The following is a 15,182-nucleotide window of genomic DNA, read 5'->3' as shown; positions in this document are numbered from 1 at the left end:
CCACTTATTTATTTATAAATTTGTTTAAACCACTTTCACCTACAGACGTCGACGTATAACTCTAAAGATAATGTGGTTTATACAAATTTATAATTAAATAAGATTTTGTTATTGCTTATTTTTTAACGATATTATATACCTAAAGCACAAACAAAGAAACCATCGCGCTGTTTCTAAACTAGGCCTGCAAATGCCTAAACCTTCATGCTACCTTCTCTAAAATATATGTCCTATCTTATTTAGTAATCTAAACAAATATGAAGCTAAAGTAACGAAACCCAAGTCGGTCAAAATCAATAATGTCATTTATTTATTAGTGCGTAATATTATTTGATTATTTGGTGCTCTGCGCGTGGAATTTCTTCTAAAAGAACACACTTTATATAAACAGAAAATACTTTTCTGGGCTGCATTTCGAAAAATAATATTCAAAATATGTAATTACAGAAAAACAATTCTTAGATAATACACCACGCACAAATTATTCTAGCTACGTATGTATACGTACTATATATACCATCCTTAGTCATTCTCGGCATATTTTTATATCAGGTTTATAAGTAAAGCCCATAATATTTGGCTGAGTAATAAAAAAAATAATTGGCTTTACTCAGAAATTTGAGGAGTGTAATAATGAGGGCTTAATAAAAATTGATAAAAATACTGATAACTATCGTACCTGCTAATATCTGAATATTATCAAGTGGAATAACTCAGTTATCTGTTGGACATGGCCCCGAAATTTCGTCAAAAATTACATAATACCGTATCTCTTAGTGAAAATATTTCTTATTTTTTGCTAAACAATGTGGCATCACAAACAATGAATTGCAAAATTAAAAGATAAATGCCGGTAAAGTGTTTTTAATTAACGTGTTCTTTAAAAATGGTTTCATGGAAATTCACTAAAAGTTCACCTGATATGTTTTGTATTTTTATTTAATAAAGTGTGTGTTTATTCTGATAATGTTAGGAAATTCACGCTTTAAAAACATTATGGAGAACGTGACAGAAAGTGCCGAGATATTTATTAAAAATTCTACAAATTTACCTGAAAAAGACTTTTGTACAAATGGAAGTGTACCTGATTTTCGTACATATACAATGGGTGAGTTACTATTTACTTTTTGTTATTCTCTGTGTCCAGCCGAATGAATAATACGATCCTGTGTGTGAAACAGAACCAGAACCTTGACCGAGGGTTTCGATTCGATATCTGCTCCTGATAGCAAATAAGTGAACCCGAGTAAAAATCCTAAATGTAAAAATCAAGTGTCGATAAATACGCTATGTTGTCTAGTGGTTGGCGGTAGCCTACCATTCTTTAATGTACTAGGCTCGATTCCTGGCAGAGTGATCGTGGAATATTGATTTTAAAATTAGTCGAAATGCAAAATTTCATCGTTCCTGGACTGGCTTTTAACGTGTAGGACTAATCACCATACCTTCATGTAACATATGGTCGAAACACCATGAATTTGGTTACCAAAGCAGTGCCCTATGCACCACTGGGTGCTGAAAAGGGAATGATCATTACTTTGTGTTATACAGTTTTATAATTGATAATAGTTTTTAATAAATTGTTTAAAGTAAAAAAATACGTAATAAAATACAGGAAACGGTTTGTAAAATATTAGCCAAACAAAATAAATACATATTTATTCATTCTGAGTAAAAAAATTACAATTATTATTATTATGGATATATTATTAAGAATCATTCTCGTAATAAAATACCTCAATCGATTGAATTAAATGTATGTTAAAATTTAAGTAAATTAATTTATTTTGTGATTTCGTCTTAAAGTTTTACTCAGATAGTTTAGAGAAAAGGCGGCTTTAAAATTTTTTTCACTTCACCTCACAGTGAAGAACTTCAGCCCTACAGAAAATTAGATACAGTAAATATTTTATTGTGCGCGGTAAAAATTTGAGCATTATATTGTACGGCAAAGATCCCGGAAAATGTACTTAACTACTTTTAAGACGTCCCTGGTTCATATGAATTAACCAATATTAAGAGAGTTATGGAAGATTTCCGGTTTGCTTGCCGTCATTGGACCAATGGGCAGAACTGATCGAGAACAAGCAGAAGGGATCCTCTAGCGTCACACGCGTAGTTATTTTAGAAATACAAAACATAAAAAATCATAGCGCTGATAATCCGGTATATAAAAATTGAAAAAAAAAATTGGCTTAGTTTTAGTCTTTCACAAATAATAAAAAAATTCTGCTGGGAGAGCATTTCATGCCATACTCAGATGCGCGTCCAACGATAAATGCGCTGTCATAATAATTTTATATTCCTGAAAACGTAGCTGATCTAAGCAGCTAATTCATTTAGAATGCATAGTTCTTTTAGATACCATAAAGATATCAGAATATATTGTACACCTATGTTTAATAAATCTCAACTTATTAATCCTATATTTATATTTATCACCATCATCGTCATCATTATTCCTTTTCCGCACCTAATGGTGCAAAAGGCACTGCATTGGTACACCAATTGCAGCGTATCTTTATGATTTTTGTTACATGAAGGTAAGATGATCAGTCTTACGCTTCAGGTACCAGTCCAGGGGCTATAAAATATTATATTGTGAAAACACCTTTTTAAATAAATATTTCATATCACCCATGTAGGGAATCGAATCCGAGACCTCTTGCATGGTAGGCAAACGCACTGACTATTACACGACGAGGTCGACAGCCATACGATGATATTATTTACGTTCTGGGACAGATCACAGATTATGTAAAGCAATTGAAACCTATTGAAAAATACAATAGGGAAATATCACATACTACGAATAGCGATAAAAATATATGAGATGGAGTTAAGAATAATTAATTGTATTTTTAAAATCTGTATGAATATTTTAGAGAAATGTTTTCATATATAAATTCAATCAAAATACGTTGCTAGAAAAATGCGACGTGTTTGGCCTTGGTTGTTGAGACGTCAAGATTTGTGATATTGTTCTAAACAAGTTTCAATGGCCAGAAACAAATAAACATAAATCGTTAAGTATTAGGAGCATAGCCAATGGAATTACCGTTTTTGCGGGAATTTAAAATAACAAATTTAAAAGTATTTTTATACTACTAATAATTAGCAAAAAAAATATATTTACTGCACAGTATTTTATAGACCTTTATAATTTCAAAATTTAAAAAAAAAATAAATATGCTTATTATAATTATTTATCTACATGAATCAGAAAAGGAAACTTATGTGGATGATTAAAAAACATTATGGTTAGGTACTGACAAAAAAAAGAATATAAAAAATCAAATACGAAATTGATAATTGGGTGTTCTGTGATGTAAATTACCACTGCCTCCTGGAATGTTGTGGGGCAAAAATCTTTTTTTTTAAAATAATTTTAGAAATCAAACTTAAGTAGATAAAAAAAACTTTCACAATTCAGTTACTAACAATTAAATGTTATATGAATATCTACAGGGTCTCTAATTACCCGAACTAAATTATTGACATTAAAATTGCAGTAGTCATTTTTAAAAATGAAATAGGTAATATCAGTTAAAATTATTCAACTGAACGCAGTTACAAAAATGAAAAAAAAAAGAAAATTGTATAAATGCTAAGCGCTGTCGATTTTTTTTTGCTATACATATTTATACCATACAGGAATATGAGAATTGCCAATTTACGTATTGAAAAGAAAATCTCCTGAAATTGGAATGTTTTATAGTTTTGATGGTAGTTTTCAGAAAGCGGAAATCATACGAAAAATCACTACTTCATTTTCAGATTTGTCAGAAATAAATCATTCAGAAATGTTCAAGAAAAGTCATTTAATCAATATTCAGGAAATGATAAATCTACGAATTCCTATCTCACCTGATCTAGTTTTCCGATAAAATTAAGTAATATGTAATTGTACCTTATTAAACCCTGTCATAATTCAGATAAAGTATTTTGGAAATATTGGGTTACCTATTAATACCAACTAAGACGATTTGTGTAAATAATTTGATGAATCGATTAACTGGATAAAAATTGCAACGTTTCTAGAGCTTGCATTTTAAATGTAATTTAATTACAATATAATGAAAGTTTGAATGAGGAAGTTCAGTGCTTTTTTAAAAATCAAATTAAGCTAATTTTTATTTTTAGGTAAAGTTTCGTATCTTTAAAATTACTTCTCTTGTTATGTCACGATTTCAAGTCGGCGTTTTATTCTGATGTTAAAAAAAACCGTGTACTCGTCAAAAGACACACTCACCTGAAGTTTTGACGTTTTAAATGAGTTATTATTATTACCATTTTTATTGCATTTACGAGAATCTTTGACGTACAACGAAGTGCTTTAATTTTTACCGTGTGTAAGAAAACACTTTTTATATCTGATTTCCCGTAGCACTGAACTTCATCATTTCTCGAACGAAGCATACACGTGGAGAGTTCTGGGCATAGTTTGTATGAACGGATGGTACATGGAATAAACATTCGATGTGTCACGAGTACGGTAGCCAAGGGTGTTGAGAGATAATTTTGAGACTAGAGTTGGGTTAAATGCTGCTTGTAAAGGAATAACGTGTATTTTGCACGTCAGTGAAAACTATAGTTTTTTTCTTCATTAGTTCGATTATATAAAACGCTTTGCACTTACAGCCAATCTGAACAAAATGGAATTTTTTACCCTTGAAAATAGACGCACTATATCTGAATTATGCTATTTATATAAATTATTAAATAATAAAGTAGATTCTTAACCTACTCTCTAAAACTAATCTTAATGTCCCCTTTCGCGTGACAAGAAATAAGTATTTATTCCATCTGCCAGCCTGTAGCACTAACTATGCACAATACTCTTTCCTCTATCGTTCTTGCTCTAACTATAATGCTTTTTTTTCATCTATTGATATATTTAACACGCCCCTTAATTTATTTAAAAATAAATTAAGATTTATTCTTTCTGGCTGCATAACGATCCCACTTGCTATTTAATGATGGTCATACACCTGAACACTTATTCCCACATACACACAAACACACCTGTTCACTTACTCTCATACAAATACACATAAACACCCCCTTTTGTTGTACTACAATTTAAAATGCATGATTTTTATTTAGAAACTTCGCTGGTCTGTCCTTAAACCGTATCTTTTTTATTTTATTATATCATTTTCGACTGTTTGTTTCTGAAAAATAAATAAGTATATTTTTAAAATTAACCATTACTTCATTAAGATAAATAATAAACGTACAAAAACACTACTGACATTCCCATATCGGTACTTAGCTTAATTTTACCACGCACTGTACGAGTATGTCGATCATTCTAGTCTGATTAAAAAATTAAAAAATTAAGGAAACCGTGAATTAAACCCTGATCTAATGCATCGCAGTTAAAGGTCAAACCACTAGACAACAATGTGAACAAGATTCAAAATATCAATTTATTTAACACGGTAATATAATTGTCGAAAGGTGTTGCTAATATTTTATTATATTTTTAAATTTAATATGTTTTACAGCTATGGATGTGTCTGGAAGAATTTTGTTTACGTATGGAGCCGGGGCACTTATTATTATTATATGTATTTACGTTGACACTCTAAAATTCGTCATGAAACATTCCATGTCAAGAACCAAAACACCTACAGCAATCATCATTAGTATATATCCGGTGAGTAAATGATCAAACTGATTAATTTTACTAACTAATTCATTTACAAAAAAAAACACTTGCCTGCAAACATTTATTCCGTACATTGGTGGAAATCTAAGCATTTACATATGTATATTTTGAACAATGGAATGGTTTGGAAACCAAACCAATATATATATATTTCTGGTCAGTAAAAAACTCACACATTTATAAGAATATATTATTTTCATCTACTTCTACTATTTCGTCACTAATGAGGATGTTCAGTGCCATGAGAAATTGGATATAAATTAAGTTTTCTTTCGCGCGGTAAAAATTAAAGCATTTAATTGTAAAACGAAGTTTCTCGAAAAGTATGATTTAAAAAAAAAAAATAGAAATGAACAACGTCACAAGTTCTTCTGAATCCACCAATGGTTGAGGATTGTAATGGTATTCCGGTTTCCGTGAAGTCAACTCACCAATCAGCAGAACTCACCGACGGTAACTGGTGACCTAAGGGGCGGAGTAATTTGAAAACTTTAAAAAATCATAGCGCTGTTGATTCGAAACATAATAACTTTTTTTTGGCTTACTTTGATGGTCTATGTATAAATAAAATAAAACCACCTAACTTCATCATTATCTGCATACATTAATTTTCTATAGTGGGCCAACACGTATGCGAGATGTTATATTAAAATCAACCATATATAGAGAAACGAAAATTTCGGTAATTCGATATGAAAGTCAACTACCTATAGACAAAATAGTAAATGTTACACATTGAGTAAAATGATCTCTTAACCCAGCCCATGACCGATCATATGCTCTGTAAATGCCAATACTTCCTTATATACATGGGTCGTTCCTGGTTGTGACAATATAAACTGTTTATCTGGGAACCGGATAGTGGTCCCGTTGTAGTATTGTGGACTCACGGACCAAAGGTCCCAGGTTCAAATCCCAGTCTACCACAACTCGATTTTCATTTTTCCAGCACAAGTTTGTTACGACTTCTGAATGGATGGTCTGAAAATTGTAATATTTGAGTAAATAATAAGAACTTAAATAATTCTCTTTAAAAATAAAAAATAAACATAGTGTTTTTAATTGATAAATAAATATATTCTCAACAGCTTTCATTGTGTTTTTTAGGTTGTTGCACTGGTAACGTTTTGTGCTCTTCTTGTGCCTCGGGCATATATTTTGGCCGAGACATCAGCACAAGTCATGTTCATGTGTGCGGTCTATCAAATGTTCAGACTGTTTCTGGCTTACTGCGGAGGAGAATCTGAAATGATCAGGTCTGTGATTTTGCCATAAACTATTGTAAAATACATTTCTAAATTACCCAAATATCTGACTTTTGCTAGTGAAATAAAAATAAAATTTAAATAATCGGTCCATTTTTGCTGCCAAGAGGAACATAGAGCGTCGACAAATTGTATCACGTTTTTATGTGATAATTTCCATTTCTTCAAAGTTATGAATACTTCAAAATTTAATCATGTTTTTGTACTAAATCACGATTTTTTTTAATATTACGCCGAAGAAGGCATTTATGAGGTCAACGTAAGCCACGTTCCAGATTTTTATAATATCGAGGCTTTACTGACAGAATGCATTAAGTCGTTCAAACAAGTTCCGAGAATCGCATTTAAAGCTTTTTTATTCTTTCAACGCATTATTTCTCCGACAATTTTCTTTTTTTTAGAGCTTTGAAAGAGTGATTTTTATATCATAAAAATCTAGGCACATAAAATTTGAAATCAACAACTTGCACCTATATTAAAAAATATTTGAAATATTTAAAGATTGTTGACTGAATGCATTCTGTCAGTATATCCTCGATATATTTTATGTAAATAGCTACACCTTAGAAATGTTCTCATGTAAACAAATACACAAATTCTATTTTCTTGTACAAATATATATAAGTATACACACATTGCTGCTTAAATTTAAAAGCGCCACAAATCGAAAACCCCGAAATTTAATTTTATTGCAAAAATGAGATTCAAATCTGTCATACTTTTCTATAAGAAAAATACTCCCGTGGATTTTGTATTATAAATGACCCAAATCGCACAACAGCCTTTTTGACATTTTGTGTTATGGTGGCTTATTTCAAAGCTTAAGGGTGAGAGTTAGCACAAAACTCTACAATTAGATAGATACTGCCTTAAACAAACGCGTATAATGTTTATGAAAAAAAATATGAAAAATCACGTTAAAAACTTTGATAGGCTCTACTGAAAAAGGTCAAATTTTGATTTGTTGCCCCTTTGAATTTAAGTAGCGACATATTGCTGGAAAAGTGTTATATGTCGATAGAATAAAAAAGAAAATGCAATTTAAAAATTTAAGTTTGAATAAAAATACTTTCACTGTTTTTTTCGAATTAAAGAAAAATTACAACCAAATTTGTGCTGTATAAAATGCTTGAATTTCTTTTAAAAATCAGAATTGAAGCTTTTTGTATATTTTTTCTGTTTAATCTTTAATATACAAATCATAAGAACATATTTAACTTTGATATTTTGTCTTTAAATAAATATTAATGTACCCAGGTTCAATCTAAATTTCAAGAGGCGTAATCTGCTGGTGGAAAAGGAATTATATTTTTGTTATACAATAAAAATATTAAATAAAGATATTTATTTATTTAAACGACTTTTAGGCTTTTACATGTTTTACATACATATACATAAATAAAGACATACACGTATTTTACACAGAAGTAGCAAAAAAGCATATAAATATTTTTTATAAGAAAAAAAATATATTAAAAATATCATCTTAACATATTAGTATAAAAGTGAAAAGAGCAGAAGTGCATTTTAAAACATGAAGACCGAAATGCATTTTACACAAAAAAGGAGCAAAAGGATATAATTGTTGTTATCTAATATTTATTAAGTTGATTAATTTTATCACATTTTCTTAAAGGAATAGCGTTTTAAAATGGCAAAGATCGTATTATATCCTATTTTTACTACAGCCTTAAGGCTCTCGGGACACATTCGCCATAGTCAATAGTGACCCAGCAAACTAATAAATGTTAACGGAGTATGCTGCTTACGTTGGTTTTTGTCTAAGCTTCTTACAAAGTTTATAATCGGCGGCCTCCGTGGTGTAGTGGTCAAGACGCTTGACTCACGCACGGAAGGTTCCGGGTTCGATTCCCGGTGAGAACACAAAAAAACAAAATGTGATTTTTCTCAAGCCTGGGTGCTCTGTGATGTAATTCACCACTGTAATTAGGCCTCCTGGCCTGTTGTGGTGCAAAAAATAAAATGTAAAAAAATAAATTCACAAAATACAATTTAATATTTTTAGGAGAGTTAATCCGCATATGTTAAATCCACAAGCACCCCCATGTTGCTGCTGGCCATGTTGTTCTGTTCTACCCAAAATATCAGTTAATAAGTAAGTATGTTATAAATTTGCATCAAAATTTATAATCAGAGGACTTGAGATGTTAGTTTTTTTAAATAATATTTCAAAATGCCTTTAAAAAGTATGTTTATGAAATTAGGATTATAGACACATAATATATATCTAGAATCAAATTAAATTAATACAAGTTAGCATTGTGTTAGTTATTCTGTATTGTTATCGATTCGTAAATGACAGGTTTTGGTTTAACTTTGATTTCGAGTGAGCTAATAATAATGAAGTTATATTTTTCCTAAACACAGGTGTTGTATGCTAATTTATAACTGTAATAAGATCTCTTTAGCTGTTATGATAAAAAAAATACAAGACCTCCTAACATAGTGTAGGTATTTATAAACTTAATATACAAAAATATGATTAAACAGTGTAACAGATTAATAGACTGATAAGTATTATTGCTAAAATTTAAAAATTGTTTTCAGTAAAACCCTGTTCATGATGAGGGTTCTTATAATTCAACTTCCAGTTGTCCAAGGAATCCTTTATTTGATATTTCTTGTTGCCTGGGCAGACAAACAAGTAAATATTTTAAATATTGTTTTATTATGTATTTACTAAGTACTATTTTAAATTTTATATACAAAACCATGATTTACCTTAATATTTTTTTAATGTTAATAAAATTCTACAAATTGCGAGGTCGTAAATGAGCGAAACTCTACAAAACTATTTGTTGACAAAACAGACAGTATTTTTTGGTCAAGACTTGTTAAAATTCAATTAAATTTTATCACGATTAGTTAAAAACAATTAAGTTGAGATCTAAAATGCAGTAGAGCGAGAATCTATAATAATTTTTATCTACATTTTTTTTTAAAGTTCAGATCAGAAGCTATCACATAATGGCGTTTATACCTAAAATTCTATAAACATAATTTGTATGTTGTTATCACATTAAGTAATAAATTGTAATGACTTCATTACAATTAGTTACTTAATGATACTTCAGCCACAGGCTGCTCTTGACCAAAAACACTGACAGCGTATTTCTTTACATTTAGTAAACTTGTACTCCATTGAGGGGATCTAAAAGTCCACCATCTACCCGCGGCTTAATGAGGGGAGATGAGAGAGGTCAACACGTCATCCCAGCCCCTCAGGATCCCCTCAATGCCTCTGTATTTTTATTGAATAACAAAATTTATAAACAACTGATGAAACTAAAATAGAAAACAAATACTAAGACTACAGTAACACAATAAAAATATTTTATAAAATAAAATAAAATGAATATAAAACATAAAAGAAAAATGAGCAAAATTGACACTGAAAGAAAAAATACATGAACACGAGTACGTAAAAAAAGATAAAACAGATTTACAAAGAAACTGGATGAAGGTATAGTTAACTTTTTAACGAATTACAATAAACAGAATTAAAACACGGTTCTCTACAATAAGATAATAGCCTTATAAAAAAAGACTCCCGGGGTGAACAGAGACAGAGGATTCGAAGACCACCCCCGCAAGGGGAGGACAAAGCAAGATACCGTGTGCGCTACCCTTGGTAAACTTGTACCTACTATAAATATTAAGATATTAGTCTAGAATAGCGTTGAAAACAAGCTAAAATAATACATTATGTGCAATGACGGCTCGCGCACCGGAACGCCAAATCCTTCATACCTTTTGTTTTTCGCCGTTTTATACACACTAATATTATACGTCACTAAACTGCATAAAATTCTGTCACTACGCATGTTCAACTTCTTTATCTGCGCATGCGCCGGTACTGCAAGGGCTATGTTTATTATTTTCTCCTTCTATCGTATAGTTTACCGTTTTAAAGCATAGTCTATCTCTATTAAATATTTGTATAAAACCACTTACCGACTTTTCTATGTCTTCCGGTTTTTAGACGTACCCGTCTTTTCGTCAGGACATCAATGAAACCAACATGCAAACCGACATTGAAAACCCACTAAACACCTTCACCATAGTTGTTGCACAAAACTATAAAACCAACACTACATGCGTTTTAATAAGCACAAGCACTGATTTGGACAAACATGCACTGATTAAATTATAAAAATATTCTATATTGTTTGAAATATAGTTGAAAAAAGGTAGAGTGGATGGTGGGAGGGGGTGAGCTTAATAGGTTGAATAGAGTGACCATTACCGAGGAACATCGTATAAAATACTATATTGAAAGTTTGTTTGATAATTGATCAAAGGAATATTATTTTTTAAAGCTTTTTTGCTAAATTACTATATTTTTATTTCTTCTCTTCCAGCGCCCTTATCAAGTGAATCTCGCGTACATTCAGCCCGTAATCCTGATTACAATATTTACTGGAATCTGGGCTATGAGGATGACTACCAACGTACTCCGTGGTGTCCTGGAAGGATATTGTCTAACAGGCAAGTTCCTGGCTCTACAACTGGTACCTTTATCCTCCCAGTTCCTCGGACTATTGACAAGGATACTCGTGTCATCAAACGCCTTGCCATGCTATTCTCCGCTGAATCCTGATGTTTTTGCAAGCTGTGAGTATAAAAATATATATATATTTTTTAGAAGATTTTTTGGAAAATTTGTCATTAAAAAGAATTGTAAACATTAATATAAGAGCAATGAGATTTATTATTTTCTAACTATAATGTTCATTATTTTACAATAATTTATTCTCAAGTGTCACGAAGTGAATATTGTTTCAATAAATAATTAAATACAATATTTGGTTATGTCTAAATCAAAATTTAAATAATATATTTAGTATTCTGTGATCGATATATCGAAAAAGAATATAAACAGCATATTCATGTAAAATTTATACTTGAAGCACCAACTTTGTGGTTATTATTTTTTAAACACTTATATTTTATATCTTTTACCATTTTCTACAATGTTTCCTTTAGTCCTCTTCTGTTTAGTTTTAAAGATCGTACCCATCTTACGTCACACTTTCATTCTTTAGAAGAACAACGTGACAAAAAGACTTAATTTATTAGCTCAGTATTAAATCCATTGTTTTGAATTTAATTAAAATCAAAAAATATTTCAAACTAATTTTTCAATAAAAAGCATTTTTCTTAACTCTCCTGCTAAATGAGGAACTTCAGCTCTACGGGAAATTGGATACAAAAAATGTTTTCTTACGCGGGGTAAAAATTAGAGCATTAAATTGTAGGGCAAAGTTTCTTGAAAATGTACAGAAAAAATAATAAAAAATATTTTGATAAAAACGCACTACTTTAAATGACGTCACTGGTTCATGTGAATCGACCTATGATCTGAGAGCTATGGAAGATTTCCGGTCTGCTTGTCGCTTCTGGACCAATAGGAAGAACTGAATGAGAATAAGCGGAAATGAACCTCTGACATCACACGCGGAGTTATTTCAGAAATACAAAACTTTAAAAAATCGTAGCGCCGATAATACGATATGTAAAAAATAAAAAATAAATAATTTTGACTTAGTTTAACAGTCTATTGACAAATAAAAAATTTGAAAAAAACCACTGAACTTCCTCATTCACTTATACTCAAAAGTTTTTTTACCGTCGATATGATGAGTTCTTTTTGATATTCAAATGTTTTTTTTTCAGTAATATACAACTGTGTAATGCTGATAGAAATCATTGCCCTGGCATGCTGGGCAAGAAGTTTATATAAAAGGATCTTACCAGACTTGGAATTCGAAATACCGATAGAGTCAGGAGACGTTCGACCTGATCCACCAGAGTACACTGTTGTTAATACTGATCCTCAAAAACCCACTTACATTCCAATCCACTCAATAGCATGAATAGTTCGATATATCATCCGACATAAATATATTACATTATATATATGAATGCCTAAAATTACAAATACCTGTATCTCATATTTTTTCTTTCCTAATGAGAAACGTGTAAAAAAGAATATATTTTGCACTGCGATTCTGCACGGTCTCTAGGGGATAAAGAAATATTTGCTAGCGCGCAAATAGTACCTACATAAATTACGGGCTTGCAAAGCATTATTTACCCCTAGAGAGCGTTTAGAATTGCATCTCTGAATAAGATTTTAATATAGAGCTTATCTGCGAAGGTTTTTAAATGCTAAAAAAAATATAACTTATTTGATATCGCATCTGAGTGACAAAAATAGCATAAGTCCCAAATTGACATTTTTGAGTTGTGAATGTAAGAATAATGTTCCGGAATATATTTTCTATCCGCATAATTGTACATTGTCGGCCTGTGGTGTAGTGGTCAAGGCATTAGCTTACTACGCAAGAGGTCTCGGGTTCGATTCCCGATATGGTTGACATTAAATCTTTATTCAAAAGGTGCTTGTATACTAGAATATTTCATAGTCGCTGGACTGGCACCTGAAGTGTAAGACTGATTTTACCTTCATGTAACCAAATATGATCAAGATACGCTGAAATTGGTCTACTAATACAGTGCCCCATGCACCATTAGGTGCGGTAATGGAATGATGATGATTATAATTGTACATCCTTGAAAATATTAAGGCGTCTTTTAACTATTATCTTGGCCGAACGAAGAAATATTTATTTACACAATTGATGTTTGAAATGGCTAAAAGAATCCCAAAAAAAAATGTTTTTCTTTTTTATTAAAGTATTTTGAATTGAAGGGTTTTTAAAAAAACCTGTAACTGGAATTGGATTATTTTTCATTAACCGCAAAAATGAATGCAACATTTTGACGGTTTTGTGTTTAATATAGTAAAACATGAAAAACATCCTGCAATTGCAGTTGCAAATATGCAGTTTTTGTGAAAAACCCGCCAATTCTGATAATGCAGTTACAAATGAATATGGGAATGCAGTTTTAACTGCATGCTGTTTTTATTCGGGTTTTAGTTCAGGAGAAAAAATGAAATCATATGTATCCTAGAGTAAAAATGTGATAGTTAATATTAACATTTCCCTTTTCAAATAAAAAAAATACCTTCTGGCCTAGTAATAATGCCATTGTTATTTCTGAAAACATTTAAGATTAGATAGTATAAATTAGTAAACTTTAAGCTGTGTATTTGTTTTTGCGAATGAATGTCAGTTTATTTATAACGCGTGTGTGTGTAAAACTGCTCTCTTGCAAAAAGTAAATTATTTAGTTTTGCCACTACATAGGGGCGATGAGATTAAAAAAAAAAATTGTTTGATAAAAGTAAGTATATATCAAAAATGTTCCGAAATCTTAGCGTAATGGAGTGGTAAGCTAGCTTAACTACAATGCTTAAGGTCCCGCGTTAGATCTCTAACAAGGCCGTCAACAAATATTCATATATTTTTAGAAAATTTCGTAGTTTCTCTGAGATCAGAAGCCAAATGCGATAGTTTATCTTTAAAATTAATAGCGCATTTACTGAGCCAATCTCTTTCATACATTTACGTCATTATTTTATTATTTTATTTAAGACATGTTAAATATAAATCGAATATTTTATCAAATTTGTTTTAATAATGACAAAAATCACATTTGTTTTATCATTTAAATGAAATCTTTACATTTTATTATTATTTCAATAACAAACCATGCATAAATATTTTGGGAGTGTTTCGAGTTTGTCCAAATAGAGTAGACTAAAACTGGATTTTATATTCTATGGAGTGGAGTTATTACGATTAAAATATTATATAATACATCAGACAAATGATATATATAGATATATTTCTACTGACATATTAAAACCATTGTATAATTTTTATGAGAAAAATAAAATAAAATAATATAATAAAATGTTCTCCATCTCTGTTGTAAAATATTAAGCTTAATTCCCAAGTAAGTGAAATCCAGTCTTTGTCAACTAACATTTAGACAAACTGGAAATAATAATATAATAGTTGATTAAACCAACTGGTCCAAGAAAAAGTATGAGAACTGAAAAACGTTTTTGGGCGTTGCCTAGTGGGCGAGTGAATTCAGTCAGACGAATCCCACCCACATCAACAAAAGTTTTACATATGAACTTCACAAAAATCAACATTAAAAGCCCCACCTACTTATCCGGATCCGATTTAAAGGCCTCTTTTCAGATCCGCACATTACAAAAACAACTTTTTTTTATCTTTAATGAAAGGTATTTTTTTTTTACAAAAAAATCTTTGTTTATAAAAGAATCGAGTTTAAAAAAAAAA

General features: G+C 30.5%; 1 protein-coding gene across 2 annotated transcripts; it reads left to right on the top strand.

Moving 5' to 3' along the window:
- Positions 1-78: 78 nt before the first annotated feature.
- LOC148277495 (organic solute transporter alpha-like protein) lies at positions 79-14,488 on the top strand. Of its 2 annotated transcripts, XM_088232810.1 has the most exons (7): positions 79-1,108; positions 5,511-5,662; positions 6,782-6,930; positions 8,966-9,055; positions 9,508-9,604; positions 11,322-11,574; positions 12,637-14,488. In XM_088232810.1, exons 1-7 carry the CDS (start codon positions 967-969, stop codon positions 12,834-12,836), a joined length of 1,083 nt encoding a protein of 360 aa, XP_088088936.1. In that variant the 5' UTR covers positions 79-966; the 3' UTR covers positions 12,837-14,488. The 2 variants fall into 2 exon arrangements, with proteins under 2 accessions (XP_088088936.1, XP_088088937.1); XM_088232811.1 differs by lacking the exons at positions 9,508-9,604; positions 12,637-14,488 and having other exon boundaries at positions 11,322-11,487.
- The last annotated feature ends 694 nt before the right edge of the window (positions 14,489-15,182 follow it).

Source organism: Micrasema longulum, unplaced genomic scaffold (genome assembly GCF_059751315.1).
Source record: "Micrasema longulum isolate JH-2025_06_02 unplaced genomic scaffold, ASM5975131v1 h1tg001021l, whole genome shotgun sequence".
Lineage (NCBI taxonomy): Eukaryota > Metazoa > Arthropoda > Insecta > Trichoptera > Brachycentridae > Micrasema > Micrasema longulum.
Note: the sequence above shows the minus strand (reverse complement) of the source record. Positions and strands in the feature narration are given on the sequence as shown.